The 23,034-nt window shown below is 36.6% G+C and overlaps 1 protein-coding gene across 1 annotated transcript in view; it reads left to right on the plus strand.

Annotated features, from left to right (window-relative positions):
- Positions 1 to 23,034, plus strand: part of SLC16A10 (solute carrier family 16 member 10) — a 65,666-nt gene that overhangs the window by 26,077 nt on the left and 16,555 nt on the right. The window contains exons 2-3 of the mRNA XM_064412956.1: positions 13,467 to 13,611; positions 16,674 to 17,112. Coding sequence (XP_064269026.1) covers positions 13,467 to 13,611; positions 16,674 to 17,112 — 584 coding nt within the window. The remainder of the gene's footprint in view (positions 1 to 13,466; positions 13,612 to 16,673; positions 17,113 to 23,034) is intronic.

The following is a 23,034-nucleotide window of genomic DNA, read 5'->3' on the forward strand; positions in this document are numbered from 1 at the left end:
GTTGGTGTAATTCCTTAATTGATTTCTAGAAGTAGCACTGAATTAAATGTGGTTGTAGCTGAGCTACTTAGTGCTTAGGAAGCAAGCTGATAAAATAGATCATATGTAAAATGCAAAGATTCTAAGAAATCAGAGTCAAATGTTATTGCATGGAGATTGAGCCTTCAGCAGAAATGACTGGGTACTTGTCTTTTGTGATAACTGTTATACTATTCTGTAATGTACTAATATGCATAATAACTGGGAAAAAATCTGTACTGTTTATGTACCAGTTCTTGCTTTTGACGGAAGAAAAATGGGTGTGTCATTGCAAGAAAGTATTTAATGTTTGCCCGCTTTAAGCAAGACTACTAGGACTTCCTAGTTTCTAGGAAGAGTGGTGTTTTTAGGCTTCTTTTTAACAGATAAAAAGTTTTTCTATTGAACAGTAGAGGGGTAGGGCATTGAAACGTCCTAAGATCTTCCAACTTCCGTTGGATATTTGAAGGAGACAACTGATTCCTTGACTCAGTTTTATAGTATCTCTTAAAAATCCCCCAAACCAGCTTACATTAGGGAAGTAATAAACAATGTTTTAATCCAGGACTTTAAAAAAAATAAATTATACTGGAGACTGTGTGGCTGTTTGTTTGCTCATTGCAGGTACAAAGAGTCATTTTAAAACAGGCATATCCTGAAGCTTAAAGAGCTAAAGGCATTGGTGAAAAAAGGGGAGGAAAAGAACCAGCACTATGATTGGCTCAGTTTTGTGTTGTTTTACCTACTTATTTTATAAATAAGAGCTTTGGACTTCTGATTTTTTTCCAGAATACAGCAAAATAGTAAAAAACCCTATCTGTTTTATTACTAAGATAGAGTGATCTTTATCAAGCAAAACTATTTTTTTCTTTAAAAAAATCTTCAGAAGGTTGTAACCCTAACCAAAATTTGATGGACTGGTGTGTGTTGTGGTGTTCTTGGGGGTTTTAAACACAGTTTTGGTAAAGAATTGCTAGTAGGTGGATGCACAGTCAAAGAATAAACAATGTAGTACAAGCATTGTTGGACTAGAAAGATGTGGTTCTTGACTAAAGCAACAAATTTATTCCAGTTATGATTGTTTGTACACAGTTTTTATTTTTTTATATGGGATATATAGTCTTTATTACTCCCTTATCTTTGATGGGAGTATCTTTATCTATGTAGAAACTTAACAAAGTATTTAATTTGTAAGGATACTCAGTATTTTGAGAGCTGGTTTGATGTCTTAAGCATAATCATATAATTTTTGGAAAGGAATACTGTGCAGTAAAGGAGAGAACCTGTAATGCTAAAGAGGACTCACATATGTGAAAAACGTTGTAGGGGTCTGCACAGCAGGTCAGGAAGAACTGCTGGGCATTGGAAAAATTTGTACTGGAGGAGTTAATGGAGAACTGTCCCCTGTGGAGGGGATGCCATGCTGGAGTATGAGGAGGAAGGAGCAGCAGAGACAACATGTGAGGAACTCTCTGCAACCACCATGCTCTGTGCCACTGAAGGGAAGAGGTAGAGAATTTGGGAATGGAATTGAGCTCAGGAAGAAGGGGAATGTAAATTTTAGGGTTAGGTTTTATTTCTCATTAATCTGATGTGATTGGTAACAAATTTAACCAATTTCCCTAAACAGAGCCTGTTTTGCACATGACAGTAATTGGTGACTGATCTCCCTGTCCTTGATCTCATCCTATGAGCCTGTAGTTATTTTCTCTCCCCTGTCCTGAGCTGAGGAGGGGAGTTATAGAACGACTTGGTAGGTGCTTGGTGTCTAGCCAAGATTAATCCACCACAAATTGAAATTCTCGGTGCTAGAGTATTGACTTGAAATAAGTGTAGTGCTCCTTTAAAATGGATTTTAGGGAATGTTTGCTTTCATGTTTCTCAGTAGTGTTTCTTAAGGAAAAAGCCAAACCCCAAAACATTTTTATCAGAGAACCATAGCACAGTGTGGGTTGGAGGGGAGTTTAAACATCATGTTCAGAGTTCCAGTTCCTCTAATGCCATGCCTGGACACCCAGGGAATCCTGTGACATTTTAGGGAGTCACTTCTTTAAGCCAGAAATAATAATTTTGGTTACCAGGAAAGCATTGGGAGCACGGCTACAGCTGCAGCTCCTCATGCTACCTCCTGGGAAGCAAGTTTGGGAACCACTGTTCTGAGAAACCACTTCTGGTTTGTGGCTTGTTTTTAACTAGGGGAAAGTGGCATGTTCAGAAATAACTTACAGCCCCAGGGCATGCTGGCATTATAAGAGTAAGTCCCTCTGTGCTAGGTGCTCTATCCATGCTGTCTTTCTCAGCAGTAGGTGTACAAACTCTCCTTTCTCTTCCACCTTCCTTGAAAAGAAAAACAAACATTAAAGACTGATAAAAAGTGACTTTCCCAAGTTTCTGCCCATTGGTTTGACTTAAGGATCTTGCAGAAAATAGGGTTTGGACAGTGTGTTCTGTCTTGGGGGAGGGTGTCTTGATTCAACAGCTTATTGGGAAGCATTTTGTTTAAAAAAATTTTGTGCTTTACTAACGGTAAATATCATCCAGATTATAACTGCAACCTGTGATATTCGCAGTGTTGAGACTCCACTCAAAATCCCTTGTTGTTCATAAGAACTAAAAATATGCAGGTGTGAGCTCTAAATCTGCTGAGCACCTCAACAAGCTGTGTTGCACGTATCTGTCGTGTATCTGTCGGGCTGACCTATTCAGCAAGTCACATCCAGCTGCTTAGCTAAGATAAAAATACTCACTGTGTGTGCAGTGTAGCAAGTTGTTCAAGTTCTCTAGATGAATGGCACCCTGGCCATTTGGATTGCTGGAAGTCAGACAGATAACTGCCTGGGTAGCTGGGTATTAAGTTAATGAGAAATAGTTTATTGTCCCAGTGAGTCATATTGGCAGACTTTAAAATTTTGCACGGGAGTGAGAGAGAAGAACAAGGTCAAAAGTTAACAGTGGCTGGTTCACTTGGTTGCAAGGGTTAGAGTGCACGTGAGTGTAACTGATATAAAGGGCACACGCTGACATCAAGATTTATTCCTTCACACGTGCTGTCTGCTCTTATCAAGCTTTCCATGCAAATGATTTCCTCTCACTATTAATTCTCTGAAAGGGAGGTTACTTTAATTCATTTGTTTGCTGTCCAGAAACTTAGGATGCCCCTGTTGTTTGACTTACATTTTCTGTACTTGAAGGGAAGAGAGTAGGAGATGGTGGGTAAAAGAAAATTAAATTCATGGAAGTCTCCTTTTTTGATTCAGCCTGTGAAAACAATATCAAACTCTTAGTGTTGCTTTAAAAATAATCAATTTTTGGACTTCTATATTGACTTGGCATTGTATTTGTGATAGGATTGATAAAATTATGTGGAAAACAAGAAGGCATTCTTTATGAAAGACACATACTGAACCAGTTACTTGTCACCTCACTTTACCTGAAGGTTCCTTGCTTTAAAGTCAAACGTACTTTCCACATAACAATAGCACAAAATAGTGTTATAATGCCGAAGACAGAAATTTGTGGTGTAGTTCAGTGTTTGCACTTGTACTGTAAAATGCAGGCATGCGGCTCTGAACATTTGTCTGGTTTTTGGTTTGTAAAGTCGTTGCAAAATAGGCAACTGTTGTTTCTGTGCAAATACAGATTTCCCTCTGAAGCAGGTGCAAGTTAAACAATGAGATCTTAATTTGAAAAATACTTTTTGCAGCACCTAAATGATTTGCCCTAATGTCACTTGTTTTTCTGTTTTATTTGGCCTGCATAATAGAGTTTTGTTAGTCTACCTTTTCCTGTATGGTAACTAGTCTGTCCCTTGCTTAAAATGCCTATTGACTTGTGACTGCTTTGGGGTGAAGAGTGGGAAAAGGGTAGTTTGTAACATGGGAGTATCTTTTGGATAACACTTTGAGCCTTGAGAGTGGGGATTGAAAACTCAAAGTTTGATTATTTTGTAGAGATGTACAGAACATAAGGGGAATATGTTGATGTAATCAGGGAAGAAAAGCTGTTAGAATCTGTCAAACTGAAGTCACTGACATGTGATGGGGTCTTTTAGCCAATCCTGATAGGTTCAGAAGGATCTTTTAATGTGAAAAGTCAGGGTTAGTTGGAGAGTTGCGTGGTGGCAGTCTGTCCTCCTGAGCTTCAAATAGTGTACCAAATGTACTTGTGAAGTAAGATTTCTTTATTGTACTGCTTTTATCTTCATGGTCTCATAAGGACTTTTGTAGAAGTGAAATGAATGCCTGTGTCAATTGAAAGGCAACCTTGATTTGCAAGTCTTGCCTCCGCGCAAGTGAGGTGAGGGAAAGAAAGAAGACTGATAGCTCCATTAAGAGTTTAGGAATTTGAATCTTGAGGTCTAATCTATGCTATAGCTCTAAAACACAAGACCATTGTATAATGTTTGGTTGCAGATATGTTTGGAATGTATGCAGCTGTTGGGAGAGCAGTTAGGATTAAATCTTTCTGGAAAGATCCAGAAAAAAAAAAAAATCCAGTGTCATCTTTGAAGTTAATCGCTACTACTTCCTTATGCAGAAAATTACTGATCCTAAATCAAAACAGAACATGATTCTTGGCCTTCAACTGTTTGGAATTAAAAAAAAATATGAACAAACAAACCAGTGCTAATTTGAGGGGAGGAAAGAAAAGATAAAAATGTGCCTGGAAATCAGTTCTGGAGCTCAATTTTTTTAGGCTGTTACTTAAAAATGTGATTACATTGTACTTTGAAAAGAGTCGCAGCAGAAAACATTCTAGTATGACTCCTAAATGGAAAAACAAGTGGTTACAGCCATTTCTTATCGATTTGTTCCTTGTTTATTCTTCCTACCACAGCATTTTCAGACTTTATTAAGTGTCAAAGGTCAGGCTCAGTTTGCTATGAAACCCAAATGCACGTGTTTTTCTGTTAATGATTTACTTCAGCCTTCCTTTAAAGGTTTCTGAAGGCTTAACACTTAAAATCTCTAGCAGCAATATTTTGTCTAACACTACACTTTTGAGCTTTTATTTTAGCTTCTACTAACTTAAACATTTATTTTCCTCTAACTTTTTAAAATATGTAGAAGAGTTGTACTCTCTCTAGTAGTGAGAGTTGTTGGCATATGTCTTTAACTGTTTCAGGTTTATATTTTCTCCCTTGTTGTTTGAAGAAAATTTTGTGATAGCTTCCCATGGTACTTGCTTTGCGTTTACCATTACTATCCCTTTTGTTAAAGGGGAAGCAAACAAGAAGAAAATAAAGCTACAACACTCTTCCTAAGGTTATGTTAAAACAGCAAGTGTAAATCAGAAGGTACTTAAATAATTGGCTCTTGCAGTAGTGTGGGATGTTTGTCAGTATATGAATACTTCTTTTTTTCCCCCCACTGTTCTGTTTTCCTGCTGTTTATGCACAAAAGCACTTGCCTCAATAGAAATTCTGATTTTGTCTTGTCATTGCTTATGAAGGCAGAGGGTGAAATTAGTCTAGCCCAATTCTGGTAAATGGCAAGCTTGGGGAAGCTCACTCTATTAGGGATATATGTGACTCTTTGGCACTTGCTGGCCTATCTGTCACACATCATATGAAAGAATATAGTGTAAAAGCCTTGAAAGAAATAAGCCTGTATTTGACTTGACAGAATGTTTGGTTTTGGTTTTTACACCTACAAGCTTGCTTTGCTTGTTCAGCAATGTTACAACATGTTGGCAAGTTTATGCTTCCTTCCACCTTTTTGCATTAAGTTCAGCATGAACCTGAAGTAGCATTTTGGATGGTCAAGAGGCAATACACTGAAGAGATACTACACATAAGCACAGGAGAGCTTACAGCTATTGACAAAATCTGGGAGTTCAATCTTTCATTCGGAATAAACTCATTCAAACTGCCTGAAAATGACCTCATGTTTGCTGAAAGCAGAGGTTGTGCTTTCATGCTTTGTGATATGGAAACAAGGTGTCTGTTGAAAGGTCTCTTTGTAGGGATTCAGTGACCAATATTTAGTTATTGGATTCAGATACATCGTAACAAACAGTATTTTTCAGTAGTAAGGTTATTCAATGAAAGGTTTTTTCCTCAAAGACAAAAAAAAAAAAAAGAGTGTTGGGGGAAGCCCCCCAATGGCTTGTATTCCTGTTGGATACTTCCTCTAGTTCCTGGTTCATAAATCTTCATGTGTTGACCATGATCTCTGAGTTTGTTATGGAAATCTGAACAGATCCTTTACAGATAATTCTGATTTCCAAAGCATGTGCAAGATAACCTTGGTGTCCGAAAGAGTAGGTGCTTCCTTGCACTAAATTATCTTTGCCCAAAGTATTTCAGAATTTTCATTTAATTTAGAATTCAAACATTTTTTGGATAGTATTTTTTTAAGGGAGAGCCTAGCTCAGACATCTGCAAACTAAACACTGGAAAGTAAGCAAACTGAAAGCTGTAGTCATGTAACCTGAGTTCAGAGTATAGGATACTTCCTGTGGCAGCATTATGTCATAAATTTATTTTTAGTCCTTAAACACATACTTTCTCTAATGGGATCAGCAGTTCTCTTTTGGATAGAAGAAGCAGTGCACTTTTTTTTGACAGTAGGGAATCTAAGTGTGTCTGTACATGCATTTTAACATCTGCTTTCCTTCTGCACTGACACACAGTTCTGGGATCTGTGGATTACTCAGTAAGAGGAGCGGCGCTGTGGAAGCCAGTTGCTCTCCCTTTTGCAGCCACGACTAATGAAATTCCTCACAATTCATGAGAATTTACTGAACAGGTTTTGGAACAATTTTCACAGACAAGTGTAAAGCAAAGCAGGTAGCACAAAGTATTTGATGTTGTCTTTGGGTCGTGATAGGTTAGATAAAAATGGGGTGGCAATTTCCAGCAGACTCTCAGAGAACATGGGAGGATATTGGAATATTTGTTGGGTCCAATGGTTGTGTTGATCTGTTATGTAACTAACAACTGCTGAGCAATTCCCTCTTTTGAAATTGCTGGCTTTCCCTGGAGAAAAAAAAAAAAAACAACAACAAGACAATGGATAAAAGAGAATGTATCTGGAGTGCCTCAGGCAAAGGATAACCCGGTGCTTCTGGGCACAAGGCAACAAGAATAATTGATGGAAAAATTGCAGCAGTAGGAGGGAGATACAGTAGTTCTAAGCAATTAATTTCACGTCTCTAATTTTAATAATAGGTCTCATAAGATCTGCTTGTTAGGATCTGTTTGGTTTAGAATTCAAGGATACCCTCAACTCCCTCCCATTTTTAGGGGAAAAAAAAAACTGTTTTAATCTTATGGCTAGTGGGTTTTTTTGGTTTTGGTGATTGTTTTTTTCTTTACCTGAAGGAATTCATATTGCCAACAAAAAAAAAATTTTTATAAAGAACTGCTGATGTTTAACATGATCTTCAGAATCCAGTTTTTCAAGAAGCAGGGGTTTAGAACAGTACTGTTCCACAAATTATATGGAATAACTTGAGTTGGAGGAGACTCTCTGGTTATCTGGTCTGACACCCTTCACTCAAAGCCAGCCAAGTTAAAATACATTGAACCTCTGAGTTAGATCAGTTAGATCTGTGTTGTTCAGTGTTGTCCAGTCAAGTTTTAAATACAGCCAAGAAGGGAATTTCCACTACGTTTTTGGGTCACACTTGCTAAAATTTGACTACCTTTATGGTGAAAATTTTCATGACATCTAGTTGGAATATCCTTTGTTGCAGTTTCAGTTGGGTTTTTGTCCCATTGCTGTACATGAATGAAAAGATGATAGCTTTATATCTGTAATAATCACCTGTTGGGTACCTGGAGACACTGATTAGATTCATTTTGAGCTGCATGCTGAACAAATTCAAACTCTAGTGTGTCCTCAAACAGGAGTGTGTTGGTGGCTGACCACTGGACTTGCTGTGTTCTTCTGTTATTGCTGAGTGATTAATATGGCAGATTAAATTCAGTTTATGCACGTGTCTTATGAGGAGAAATGTAATCCAAATAAGTGGTAAAAAAAAGACATCTGCACCTTCAGATATCATTAGCATTTGTAGGAAAATAATGTCATGGATAGTTTTATAAACATATTTACTCTGAAGCAGCTGCAATACATAAAGAACAAAAAGAGTGGGAAAAAAAGGAGGTATAATTAGATGTAGAGACTGGGAAATAAATTGTTAGCACAAAAACTTAATATTAAATGCTGCATGCAGTTCTGGCTACCTGGTCTCAGAAACAGTGGGATGTACTCAATATAAGGGGGCACAGTACATCTTCTGTACAAAGACAGACTTCATTTTGAAGAAGAAATTAATATGAACAGATCTGATTAGGGCATATAAAATCATGGGTTTCAAGAGGAACCTCAGCAGAGATGATTAATTCTTGTTTCTTATAGTGGAGGAATTAAATATGAGTAAGTTCAAAGCCAAGGGGAGTTATTTCTAATGTAGTGCTGGTGCCTGAGCATGTTCTGTAACTGATTACAAGAAAAGCAGAGAAGCCAAAGTAATATTGATGGAACTAAATGTTCTTGTTGAATGGTTAGATGCAACATTCTGGTTAGGTGGTTTTGAAGCTGCTTATTGCTGGATGTTGGGAGGATGTAGCCAGGGAAAAAGCATGCTAGTACTTTGTGGTGGTCAGAAACAGGATTCTGGGCTAAATCAGTCTTTGATCTCCATGGTATTGCAATTATCTTGTTGTTTTAAAAATTAAATGCCATCTAAATGTGATTTACCAAGCAAGGAATTATTAATAGTCGCTGGAGAATAGCAAATTATTTCCAGAAATAACTTTCAACCACCACTTTTGTTTCCTCCAGAACAGGATCTCTCAAATTCCCAAACTATTCTCATAACAAATCTTTTAATGGCAGTCAATCTTAGGCTTTGCTGAAGAGAATATCTGTGTAAATGGCCATAATAGAAGTATGGGTCTTTTACCCATTCCATATTTAGATTATGGAGTTTTTTGCTGTAAGAAGTTGTGGATACTGAAAATACACCAGTGTTCCAGGGAAGCTTGGCAGTTCATGAAGGAGAAATTGCCAGAATATTGAAAAATACAGTGGAAAAAGAAGTAATGTCCAAATTTATGTATAAAGAAAAACAAATAATAAATGGCTTACAAAGCCTCTCAGCTGTTAGTGGTTTGAGGCTGGGAGAGTACATACAGGCTTCCTTATGCTTCCATAAATTGTAACTAATAACTTAGTGAAAGCTAAATATTATTCAAGCTTATTGAGCTTTTGGAAGTTACTAACTGCCTTTATTTTTCTTGCCTCACATTGCTTGTCTTCTAGACAGCAGCATTTTGTTCCCTTTCTCAACCAGAACAATCTCAAGGGAAAATATTAAAAAAACCACCATCTTGAAGCTTGTTAAAGAATGAAGGGTGTTACTGCTGTGTTGAGCCAACCCCTTGAAAGGCACTTGAGGACAGAACTATTAAGTTCCTTATAGCAATGCTTAGAAAATTTTATTTTAAACAGGAATGTTTTGGACAAATAGCCTTATTTAAATTTGTGCATGATAAAGCATTCCAATAGAGCATGATAATGTTTTCTTTTTAGTTGTACTGTAAATCCTAGTGCTTGACTCTAAAAATGAACTAAAATATTTTAATAGCTTAGTTTATAATTTGGCAGATAAATATGTATTGTGTAATATATCTGTGACAGTGGGAATAATTCTTAGAGTGCTCAGATATTAGATACTATATTTATAGTAAAGACACTATTTAAAATAATAGTTATTTCATTTTTAAAGCATTGTGGTAGAACAGCAGCATATTTTTGGAGTACATGGTATAGTTGCATTACTGTAGACTTTTGTACTGAGGAAATAAAGAAATATCAGAATATATGTTCAGATTTTCAATGAACTGATCATGTAGCTGTGACTTTCATGTTTGAATAATTCTGGTTATAATAAAGTTTTGAGTTTTTGTAATCCATTATGTGTTTCACTAGCACAGAACAAACAGACTTTTCAGTACAGCTGATCTCTGGTACTTTTATCTTAAAGATGACTACTTTTCCATCTTCTAGGGTAGCCTGGGAACTGTTAAATCTACAGAGAATTACATGTTTTGAGGAGCTAATTCTTAACTTTCAGTGCCTTAAGGAATATTTAAGTTGTTAATGTAGAAATAGTTTTCTTCTATAGCAATCAAAATGTTTTGTGTATGAATATGAATGCAGTTATATGTAGCAATTAGGTGCTGTATTAATATCTGAATTAGCAGCTCTGGAGTATGGCCAGCTTGTGCCAGGAAGGCAGCCAGTAGCCTGGAGGAGAAATACTTTAATTAATATATAATAACTGCTCTAGAGAGCTCTCAGTATTCTGGCAAGCTGCACTTGTAATTTTTGGTATTACTTAGGACAGTTGTAATATCTGTTTGAAAAAATGTGGAAGACAATTCAGTGTACATTTTTCATACTACATGAGGGTGGGTGCTTGAAAACTTATTTAAACAAGGTGAGATAAAAAATTACTTGGATCTATTGAATATATTTTAAAGACACAAATTTCTTTATAGAATGAAGATATCAGAGCAAGAGTTATTTGCATTGGGGCATTTAAAGATTTACTCATGTACTTTGTTTATTTTTGGTGCAAGGTTTCTTCAAAAGAAGAAGGCAGTACATTTTCTCCATCTGTGTATAGATGTGAAGTTTAACTTCAAGAATATTCTTTTCAATAAATAATAAAGCTGTTCATACAAGACATGCCAACCATGTCTCTAAATTACATTTCTGTAGGCTAATGAGAGCAACTTACTAACCTGAAGTAGTAATTTAAAGGGCTTCAGTTTTCATTAGGTAGATAAGTGGTACAGCGTGGTCTCCCACTTCTGCAGTGGGACTTATTCCCACATGACATTCCATTCTGAAATGCTTCAGATAAGGCATCATCATTTATCTTACCTGTCTGTTGTGTTGAAAACCAGTGGAAACTTTCTCTTTTAGGCTCTGCCCTGTCATTATTGTAATAATATGACTAGAGAATCAACTGATAAAAAAGGCATAGTTTTTTCATGAGTACCTGGAAGCACAAAGAGGCAAAATCAACATGTTTTTAGTTTAATTTGAGCTGAATGTCTTCACTTCACCCTTTAATATTCCAATTATTTTATTAGCTGTATAGGCCATTAAAAAACACCGTAAACCTTGACTTCACTAAGGAGAATGGAAATAAAATCTCAGCCTGTAGCTCTAAAATAATCTAGTCTGTTACTTTATGCAAGCTGCTGAAGCTCTGTTTCAGATGCCACCTTTCTTTGCCTGTTTTGTCTCCATAAATAGGGTCCATGTGAGATTGGACTCTCAAAACCAGTCATCTCTGGTGGGCTTGTCTTGTGTCTGTTGCCTTTTTATCTTTTTGTATCTGGCCAGGAAGGGTGACAGGAGGTTCAGCCATTCCTTGGTACTTTCATACCCCATGAAACTTGTGGTGGACGCTTCTCAAGGCTCAGCTGCCTCTTGGCCTTGCAGGAGGGGGACTCTGATTCCTCGTGCTGCCTTGCAAATCCTGCAGAGTTGCTGAGGACAGTTCATGGTGGTGTAGCCACCATTTATTTGGGAAGATGACCAGCTGAAATGGACACTCTGTCCCCTGGTGTTTGCAGATTCCTTTGGACAGTAAAACTGCAGGCTCACTCTGGGAAAGATAAGTAGAAGGATGAGAAGTCTTGTAGAAGTTGGAGTTCTTAGAAGCTTTGTAACTGGCTGGTCTCCAGGCTGTATGAGAGCATCTCCTCCCTTAGACTCATGCTCACAACCTGTGGTTTGTATAATGTCTTGTCCCGTCAGTAGCCAAGGGGGCTGTAACAGGGGACAGATCTCAGAGGAGTTATGCTCTTGAGCATCCCTCTACTGCAGGGAAGGACTAGACCTTTCATAAACTTGGTCTTTGCAGTTCAGGCAGTGTCATGGGGTCTTTGTTCCTCCCAGTCTCTTGTGCTGTGCCTTCATACATCTTGAGTTTTTGCTGCAGAGGTGCAAGGCTGCAGTGCTGTTGTATCTGGGGTAGTCCTACACAGGAAATGGCCGTGGAAATACCTCACTCTTTAGATTGTGCCTTGAAACTCTTACTATTTTATGACATGATCAAAAAATCCCAGTAGCACACATCCCTCCCTCCCTTCCCCAGACACTTAGGCTGTGGTTTGTTGAAAGCATTGTTTGCCCTAAAATAAAGGTTTTGTTTCTTGTACTCATTTCTGGTTATCTCTAGCTATCTATTCTCTTGTCTTTCATTTACATGGTAAATTCTTGGAAGAAACAAGTTTTTGCTTGTTGGTTTTTGTTTCTGTCTTTAGTGCCTTGCACAATGAGGTCTTAGTCAATGTGTCAGGCTCATTGGCACTTCAACATATCTCCTAAGCCTTGGTAGTGGTAGATCTACTTGCAAATATACTTAATTTAGTCCTGGGGTTATATGCTTTTCCAGGTAATTTTATTTGCCTTCATCACTGAATCACAATTGTTGTGTTTAGGAAAGGTATTCTAAACAAAATACCAGTTACAAACATTTAAAACTCTTTCAGATTGAAAGAGTTGTCCTGTCTTCTGTACAATTTGAAATGAAGCTAAAATATTTTTTCCAGTTAATTTTGAATTAGCAGCTTTTTCCACTTCCTGTTTAGACCATTTTTTTTCCTCCCATATAAGTGGAGCCATTTCCAATAGATATGTTACTGTATATATCAAACATATTAGTTGTAACTATTAGCTGTGCTAAAAAACTCCAGTTGTGGCTGAAACTGTAGTGGATTCACCTGAATCAAATCTGAATGATCTAATAAACCAAATACAGTTTTCACAATGTCTGTAAAGCTCAGGAAGTATCAAAAGTAGTGAAACTTTCCCATTATGTATGAAAGCGGTTTTACTAATTCAAGTTTGTTTAGTCTAAAGTAAAATCGCATTCCTAATGTTTATATTACAGTCTAAAAGCTATTGATTACTCATTATGGATGTTCAGTATGATCTACATGTAGTAATGAAGTTAAAAAATTATTACTATTTTTTCAGCAAATGTACCTGTTTAAAGTCATTAAAGTCTAGCATTAAGTCAAGTGAAAGGAACTAACTGATGTCAGAATGGATACGGATCCTCAAAGATATGTTTAATGACCTAGGCATCAGTTTGAATATTAGGTTAGTTACTAGAGAAATATTTTTGTGCTTATAAAAAAAAAAAGTAGGAGTAACAGCTACAAAAAAGTTAATTGCATTCTTTGAGCTGATAAAATCTAAATTAGTTGATTATGTAAATTGTTAGGTTTTTTACCATGTTAGGTACATACATTTTAAAATGTAATTAAATGTTTTTAAAATAGTAACCCAATTGCTACCCAATTTTAGTTCAGCAATGTAAAATCCTAGGTGAAAACAAATATTAACTGAAAGCTGAAATTGCTTGGTCTTCTAAAATGTTGTCTTTTTCTTTCTTTTTTTTTTCCTTTGCAGCATGGGTGAGCTCTCTTTCCATGGGAATGGTCTTCTTCTGCTCCCCAATAGTCAGCATTTTCACAGACCTGTTTGGTTGCCGAAAAGTAGCTGTTATTGGAGCTGCAGTAGGGCTTGTTGGACTCCTTTCAAGTTCTTTTGTAAGGTAAAAAAACTTAAATTCTTAACTGACAAAGTATTTTGTGAATTTTTTAGTGTTCTAATGTTGATCTAATTAACAGAAGGATTAAACAGTGCTACTTTACATTATCTTTAGGAAATTTGTTTTATTGGCATTTGGTTTTGTCTTTCAAACTATGAATTGTGAACTTTCAACTTAAAAAGTATTTTTAAAAACATAATGTTTATAAATAAAAACAAGAGTCCCTATTTAACAGGAACTACTATGTATAAATATATCAACAGCAAGACTTAAGATCAACAGCATTGTCCAGGATAAACTTACATTTTTGCTTGATGTATATTGTGTTTTAACAGGTACATAAACGTTGTTGTTGTCTTGCCATCATGCCCTGTCCCCTTAATTTTCTTTTGAAAGCTTTAATAGTGATAAAAACACAGTAGAGCCTCCAGGAAGCTGTTAAAATTCCAGTGAAATTTGATGTTTTCTTCTCCTCTTACTGGTCCAATTGCCAAACATGGAGATAGAGAAAACCTTGGTATATTGATTGTATTCAAAGCTTATTTGTTTTGGTTTTTTTCTTCTAGTTTAAAATTAACTTGTATGTTTCTTCATTTTTCACTTGCATGAGTAAATCTTAAGAAATTCAAGAGCAACTGATTTGTTGCATGCACCCTATAGAAGATGAGGAAACAGGGAATTTACTTAGTGTAGTCACTGTCAGAAATTGGTTAGTGAAGGTAGGGTGTAAAAAGTAGCAGGAAAATAATCCAGTTACCACTAGTTCTCAGACTATTATTTTTTCCCCACTCTTAGCAGAATAAGTATAGGAACAATCAAACTACATTTAGAAGAGCTTTCCACTTAGGTGCAAATGTATTTATACAGGCAAAAAGCTCATGAAATTGTCTTTTCTGTGCTTGTACTCTGAATCAGATGGATGTGAGCTGCTGTATGGTTAATCCTGATGGAAATATTTGGCTTAATTAATTTTATTAAACAAAAAAACCCCACTTATTGATATGTTTTAAGAAGCTTCTTACTAAATGTAAAGTAAAAACTAAAATATGTGTTGGAAAAGTCTTTCTTCCTCTTTGCTTCCTAGTAATATGTTGAGTGATGAATACAAAACCACCCTTGTCATTAGATAAAGATCATTCTTGTGTTTGTCTGATACCCAATGGCACAAGGGCACAGAAGAGACATGCTAGAGCAAGTTGTTTTGTAAAGGCTTTAAAAATATTTCAGTTTAACTAAACACTGAAGAGCACTTTGAGAGGTGAATTCTTGTAAGAGTACGTGCCAGGTTGCTGTGCATACTTGGTGTTTCATTATGTTACTCACACGAAAATGATTTATGCCTGTGATGTTATCATCAAAGGACTGTAGTTCAAATACAGAAGTCAGCATTCTGGAAGTAAAATATTGTAAAGCAGACAATGTTACTATGATCTACTGCTTTTGCATTGCACTAATTTCTTAATATAAATTTTATGTCTTAGGAAATTGAGATGTAAGTGTTTATAATGCAGGATGATATTTTAATATGCATGTTGTGCTGCAGACTCTTTGAGTGAATTGTGGTGTTGCACAGTGAATTTACATGTGGAAGCAGAAGTTCACTGTCTTCATTGTATGATGTTATTCCTCTCATTTTGCAACTTCTGGTTTCATTTTTCCTGGTTATTTTCCATTAATAAAGGTAATAAGTCTTTCTCCCTTTTGTTATTTCTGCTGGCATATGTTGTGTATCAACAGTTTCAGAAATGGATAGTTTAATATAGAAAGTGACAATATTATGTTACACAAATAATTATTTTTCACTATAATACACAAACCCAGAGTTCCTGGAGTCAGACCTTGGTTAGTCAAATACTGTTTCCTAAGTTGTTCTTGCACAGGGAGCTTGTGCAATCCTATTTTTTACAGAGTGGTGCTGGCAGGTTGCATCCTGTGATAAAAAGCACTGCATAAAGCGTTCATGCTGCTTAAAAAAAGTTAAAGAGTTAAAAAGATCAACTGTTTTCCAGATGTGCTTTAAATGCAGGTCTTAACTGATTAAACAAGAGGTGAGGGTTCATTGTAAACATAACATTAAAAAAAAAATAAACTCTGGTGTGACGCCTTAGAAAACTCATAAAATTTCTTGCACCCTGCCTCCATCTAAATGTAAAAAAATGTTTTCTTTCACTAACTAATACTACAGCACTAATTTAATTAATTATACTGATGCTGTTACTTCATACTTTTAAAATTTCTTGCACAAGTACTTTTTATTGATGTCACATGTTTGTGATCAATTACAATGGCTGTGCTTTTTTTCAGTTGTAGAGTAAATGGTAATAATAGTGAACTTTATGATGAAGATCCACCTTACTATGAGATGAAATATTTTATTCCTTATTAACAATTTTTATAGTTCTTTCTTAACATATTCAATATATGTGTCAATACTGAATTTAAAATATTTATTCAAAAGGAGACCATTTGTCTAAAAAATTAATGCCTCAAGAGTCTATAATTTTTAATACATTATATTACAAAATTTTGTCAGTGTTTAAATATTTTATTTTTCAGTATTGATGATGTTTGCCACATTTGTTACTTTATTTTCATAATGAACTGTTTATTTCTGGGTTCGTGAGGAGAGTTCAGTATTATATTTGAACTGCTAGCATAGTGAAGAAATGTGTAAATCAAAACAGTACAATTTTCTTTGGGGAAAAAAAAAATCGAAAAACCCAGCAATGGTTGAACTTACATTTGTTTAATTTGCCCTGACAATGATTTTTAAAACCTTTTTTAGCCACACTATTTGATGTAATTATAATTGAATTTAATTTTTCTTTTTTTATGTGTTTGGTGAATTCTGTAAAATTTTTCAGTGGAAGGAGATAGAACAGTTGCTGAATTAAGCTGATACAGTGCTATTCAACTATGAGTATATACAAACTCTTATTTACACTAGTGAGTTATGTTGATTGATTGATTGATTGATTGTGAAGCTGTTTTGTTGTCACTTCCAGGTGAATGAGCATCCACTGCCTTACCGAAGACTAATGATTTGCTCTTTTCTTTTGGTACAGCACCATTGAGCCTCTGTATTTCACCTACGGGATCGTGTTTGCCTGTGGCTGCTCGTTTGCCTACCAGCCGTCCCTGGTCATTCTGGGGCACTACTTCAAGAAGCGCCTTGGGCTGGTCAATGGCATTGTCACCGCAGGCAGCAGCTTGTTCACAGTGTCCCTGCCCTTCCTCCTGAGGGTCCTCATCGACTCTGTTGACCTGTTCAACACCTTGAGGGTCCTCTGCATCCTTATGTTTGTTCTGTTCCTGGCTGGATTTACATACAGACCTCTTGTTCCCAACACCAAAGACAAGGAGGGAGGAAAGAAGGGAAAATTCAAATTACCTCCTGCGAAAAAGATTTGCAATTTCTCAGTTTTCAAAGTTCTCAGTTACCGAATCTGGGCTTTAGGGATTCCAGCTGCACTTTTTGGATACTTTGTGCCTTATGTTCACTTGGTAAGTGCACATTTCTTCCTAGGTGTGATGTGTTTGAAACTATACCTACTTGCCTTTGCGTTATTAATTAAGTAAGCAGTTGGTGATAGGAAGCCAGATTTAAACTGCATGTTGTGTTGGGGAGAAACACAAAATTAATTTGGATGTTGTCTTATTAAAAGAGTGCTTTAATCAGAAGTACTAGTTAAGCCAGTTAAAGTCTTTGTTCTTTGGTCTCAATACAAAGTTTAAAATACTTTAACCATGAAAAGAGATATTTGAAAAGCATTCTGTACTACTCCAAAGAGAGTTCTTTGTTTTAGTACTCAGCTGCCTACATTGCCATTGACACTTGTGTGTTTTAGATGCCGTGTGAAAGGAGTAAATAATGGGAAGCATGTTAGAAGTGTAATTTTTGTTCCTTTGTGTTGAGGTATATTCAAGTATCAATTTTTAGGATCTATTGTATTCACCATTTTTCAGGTTTACTAAAAGCAAAATCCATGGATTTTTCTGTCTCAAACTTCAGCCTTGTAGTTTACTAGTATAGCATTGATGTAACTGCTCCTCTTACCCTGTCCTGCCCAGCTGCCAGGTGAGCTGTGTTTTATTGCTGTCTACAGCAGCTGACAGAGCTTTGGCTTCTCGTGATGGGGAAGATATCAATTAGCCATGTCCTGTACATGTACTGGAGTTATTTCCCTAGCAGTTTGTTTGTTTGTTTGTTTTTCTGTAGTACACTCCTAAACTAAGAAATTCAGGTGCAACTGGGAGATGCCTGCATTTGTTTCAGGCTGGCTGGCACACGTTGCCCTGCTTAAATGGTGAATTGTTCTTGGACAGCTTGCTGGTGGTGCTCTCCTAACTGAAGTGGTGAAAACCAAAAGGCTTAAAAGGGAAAGGTGGGGAGAAGCCCCCACAGTCTCCAGTGAGATGCTGTTTTGAGACTTTTACACATCCTCATATTAAGAGTATTTGATAGAGCATGGGCTAGTAGAATTCAGTATGAAAACAGAAGGGTCATTTTAATAGTCATTATTCACCCATGATAGAACAGTGAGATTAATGATAGTAAATATCTTCACTTCTGTTGAAAAATCTTCAATGTCTTAAAAGCTATTTTTTATTCAATATAACAAGTGGTTGTCTCTGCTTTCTGGTAATTGATTAGATTACTGACTCTGCATCAGGTATTTATTTTTCAAATTACCTTATGGTGGGGGCCAGTGTGTATTTAAGCAGCTGTAAACTGACTTTTATTAATGGTTACTTCTTGTAGCTTAGTTTTCAATCATGTAGATCTTCTTGTATAACACTTAGAGTTAGCCTTTTTCAAAGGACTGTACAATCCAGCTGACATTTTATGCTATTTCCCCATAAGCTTTGTAGAGATGCTTTAAAATAAAACCAACTTCAGAGGAGTAGGAGTCAAGTGTTCTAGAGTAAGCTATTGGATAGGTCATAAATGATTGCTAACCCTTGCAGAGAATGAAGAATAAGGCTATGCAAGCAAGAAAAAAGAACTTGTAAAATATATTTATTGAATAAAAAGCTTGTGACTTTTTTTGGGAAGATGCTTGTATTACTGCTTCCTGTTTATAAATCAGACTAAAGCAGCTAGTTGGCTTGTAGAGAACAAAGCCCCTTATATTATATTATACTATATAATATCATAATAATATAATTTTCTTTTTTATAGTTGCTTTCCCCCCATCAGATTGGCACATGAAATAAATCAGATTGACTTATGAAATAAAACTCTAGTATGGGAAAACAATTTGAATGAGGCTGTTTCTAATATAGTGTTTGATAACACTATAAGACTTATTCCAGTGTACTGTTAGAATCTAATATTTTAAAGATTACCTCAACATTATATGAAGATACTCTTTTTGCTCAGAGTTTCAGAGAAACCATGATGCTTAAGTGTTTATAACTTAAAATCTTCAGTGGTAGACAAAGGGGGCATGCATGCTTTGTATGTCCCCTTTGAGAGGGGAAGCTTCAGCTCACAGTAAAACTTAGACTGAATACTTCTTTTCAAAACCCCTCCCTCAAACCCACAAGTTTTCATTTTAATTTACATTTACATGTATCTAAATACTCGATTTTACTTAAAGTCCCTGTGGATCTGAAAAAAAAAACAGTGTTTATGAAGGCACAGCGTGGATTGTGCCCTTCAACACAGACACTTCAGCTCAAGTAGATAGCTCTGGATGTTTTTTATCCTAGCTTTGTCTGCTTTTGATAAAAAGCCACACTTTGTGTACTTCCAGAAGTACATAGAAGTATGTACTTACAAGTAAGTCAAAGGCTGTAAGAAAAAATAAGGTTTTTCACTGGGTCATCTACCAAACCAGAGGCTACTTTCCTCAGCTTTTGAAAATTAAAGTTACTATTGTTTCATTGTTTATTGTATTTTTAAAACTGTAGTAACTGGAAAAGGGATGTGATCTTTAGACAAGGGACAGCTTTTGTTATGTTAAAATTCTTGAATTTTTCCCAGTGTTAGGGGTAGCTGACAGCAGGCAGACTGCTAGAGAGGGATGCTGGTTACAAGTGCCCTAAGAGAAGAATACAGTGAATGTCATGGCCTCTGACCTGGTACCTATACTCACCAAGTCCCATTTTTCCCACCTGGAAAGGCAGCTTCTGCCAGAATGGCTGTGTTTGAGCATGTGATGAAGCACAGGTGGCACAGACCCTGCAGGCTGGGGTCCTTGTGTGTCACTGCATGGCCCGTGGTGGCTTGGGGCTGCAGGCTGGGTGTCCTGGAGTCACTGGAGTCACTGTCTGCCAGCCTGGCACTGCTCGGGAGCTCCTGAGGTCCCAGCCAGGGCCATTGTGTGCTTCTGTGCCATCCCCAGTCTCTGCTCATCCCTCTTGCATTTCCTGAAGCCTGTTGGAAAGGAGAATACATGCTGTGATCCCTGTAGTGAAAAAGGAGTAAACATTTTTTGGGCTTTGCAGTAACAGAATTAGCCAAGTCTTTGCTATTTAACTCTCTGCACCATACTACAGACTGTGTGGAATAAAAGCTGTTAAAACTGAAGAAACAACCTGGTCATTAAGTAGGCTCTAATTTAAAATTAAATGTACTAACAAATTGATTATATGGCATGCTAGATAGGAGCTGGTAACTCTTGCCAGCTCCTGGACATGAATCCTGACTAGTAGGTATTAGGCATCAGATTCCTTTTGGCTCTTGCAGGGGAGAACCAAAAGGGAGAGCTTTTCTTATCCCTGTTTAATTGGTGTCAAATTCCATTAATAGGTGTTCCATTACATGTAACTTGGGAATTGGGTTGAGATGAAGACTATAAATAAATTTTGACTTAAGTTTATGATATACTTTCAACATTAATTGAGCTTGTTGAAGAACAAATTGATAAGTCATAAGATTACTAAATCAAATGGTTGTTATTCCTCTCAGTTTTAAAATCAGTCCAAACTGTTGACTGAGATTTTCTTTTTTTGGTGCCTCTCCAAAATAGAGAGGACAGACAAGTAAAATCCTTGCTTAGTCTGTTTGGGTTTAAATTGTGAATTCATAACAGCAATCTGTAGAATCAGTGGAAAAATGCTCTTTCCAAGTGTTTTTACTGAGGACTGTCTCACAAGGAAATGAAGTATATTTGAAAGAAAGTATACCTAGTCTCTGTACCACTTGTCCTGTGCTTGTTTTGATAATAAATAGAGAACTTCTGTTTTTCAGCAGTCTGATGTTAAGGGCTTGGTGTTGTTCTCTTACCCTTAAAAAAATATTTACTCAATCAGGATCATCCATCCTTAATTCTTAGGAGCTCGTTAGGTAATTTCTGTTAAAATTTGATACAAGGTCACATGCTCGGTAGCTTACAAGATGTGGTTGCCTTTTGTGCTTTATTTAGCAGGGTGAAAAGAAATACTGCTTAAAATGAATGTTGTCACTGCCTGGTCTTGTCTAAGCAGTGACTGAGGTCATTACCAGGTTTCAGTGTGAATTTAGGAAAACATTAATTATGACACACTTACAAAAAGGCTCCCAGTATTGTGTAATTTTGATGTAGCAATATTCAGCCACTATGAGGAATACTGCTAGGACTGATAATATCATCTTAATGCTTTCAGTGCAGCGTTTCAGTCCTGTACTAATTTATCTTGGGGTGTTTACAGGTATGGTTTAATTTAGCAGTTACTTTTATTAAATGTTTCCTGCTAATGGTAGGTCCTGCTTTATTTATAGTATTTGACACCTTGCAGGATGAAAAACTGAATTTAACAACCAAGTAGTTGAAAAAAAATAAAAAGGTGCACATATTTATTATGTGTTCTACTTTTAAAAGAAGCAACTGGATAGTAGATAATGCAATGAAAATGTGTCTTGATAAAGTTTCCCTTTCTAAGTTTAAGTATTTGTTATGAAGAAAATACTCCTAAAGAATGACTAGATATGTTTGAAAATTAGGCTTGTGGTTTAAATGTGGCTGCAGGCTTGTACACAAAGCTACCAATTAATTGATAAGCAGTGTGAAAGTTCCCATGACAGTGACTGTCCCTTTAAAACTTCAGAGTAGCTCAGGAAAAAGATTTCAGTATTGCTCACTTTGCTTTGCTGCCTGTTCCTTAATTTACTGTGTAGATCTGGCTTTTCCTTTTGATGCTTATCCATGCTCTCATATTCCACAATGGGTACATACTTGCATATGTAGAGATTTTTGGTTAGCAGTGGCTATGGGGACTGTATGTGTTCTCTGTCTGTTTGCTTCATGTTTACGAGATGAAAAAATGGTGTGTGTCTGACCATTTTTTCCAACAACTTTCTTAGGAGAATCTGTCTTGGTAGGCAAATAAGTACTGGATTTAATGTCCTCCATAGATAGATGCTGATAGATTGCCTCATTGCTTCTCTGAAATCTGCATGTGCCAGGAATAGGCTCATCTAGACCTCCAGAGAACAGGGAAGTGAGATTGCAGACCTAATGCTTAGGGAAAATAGGTAGATACTTCTGCTGAGAAACAAAGCACCACCTTGGACTTTGCTCTAAGATTCTTGGAAAAGAAAATGCAACTCAGAAATGAAAAGTAAAGATGCTTCCAAGCAATTTTATCATGGGAGAGTCATGAAGCTGGTTAAAGTTGCTGTGGAGTGCATGTTAGTCAAAAGGACTTTTTCATGCATATAAACAAACTAATTTTCTTGGCTGCATCACAAAATCAGGCAACTTGGATAAATATTAGTCTGTCCTCTGGGTGGCTGTGTCTGTCTCCAGGTCTTGTGTTTGTCACTTTGAAGTTGCTTAGTCTAGTGCTATGCCCACAGTGTCTGTCCTTGGATAAAAAGACACTGCTCTCTGCTGGTCTATGTTTCCTATCTTTTGCTGGAACATTCATTTTGTTCCTGCTCTTTAGATAAGAAAAGTAGTCACTTTCACTTTAGAAACATAATTAACAGAAGGACTTGGCCGATATGGATTAGAGCTGATGCAGACTTTTTTTGCCAGATTTGATTCCTCCCCCCACCTTCTGATCTGTAGTGTAAGTTCTGTGTCTTTTGTGTGATTTAACTGTTCTACAACTACTTTATCACCTTGGAGCACATTTTTAAATCATGCCTTGAGGATTACTTGGCCTTCAGCTCTGTTCTTTATGAGCCACCTATTTTGGCTAAATGGCTGCCCGTTTCTCATTCTCTATCAGTGATGGGCCTTGTTTTTGTTAATAAGAGATCAGATTCTGCTGTGCACGTTCAGTGTGTTTGAACCTTTGCTCCCTAAAATATATGCCAATAAAAACTGTTGTCTTGTGCAATCAGCTTGGAGAAATGAAGAGCCAAGTTCTTGGCTTGTAGTTACAGCTTTCATTTCAGGAACTTGTCTGAAAATCTTGCTTTGTATTTTGAAAGCTGTTTTTACTTCCATATAGTCTGGGAGTTTCTGAAACTTATTCAGGACAACACATTCT

The sequence above is a fragment of the Passer domesticus genome, chromosome 3 (assembly GCF_036417665.1).
Source record: "Passer domesticus isolate bPasDom1 chromosome 3, bPasDom1.hap1, whole genome shotgun sequence".
In the NCBI taxonomy this organism is placed as follows: Eukaryota; Metazoa; Chordata; class Aves; order Passeriformes; family Passeridae; genus Passer; species Passer domesticus.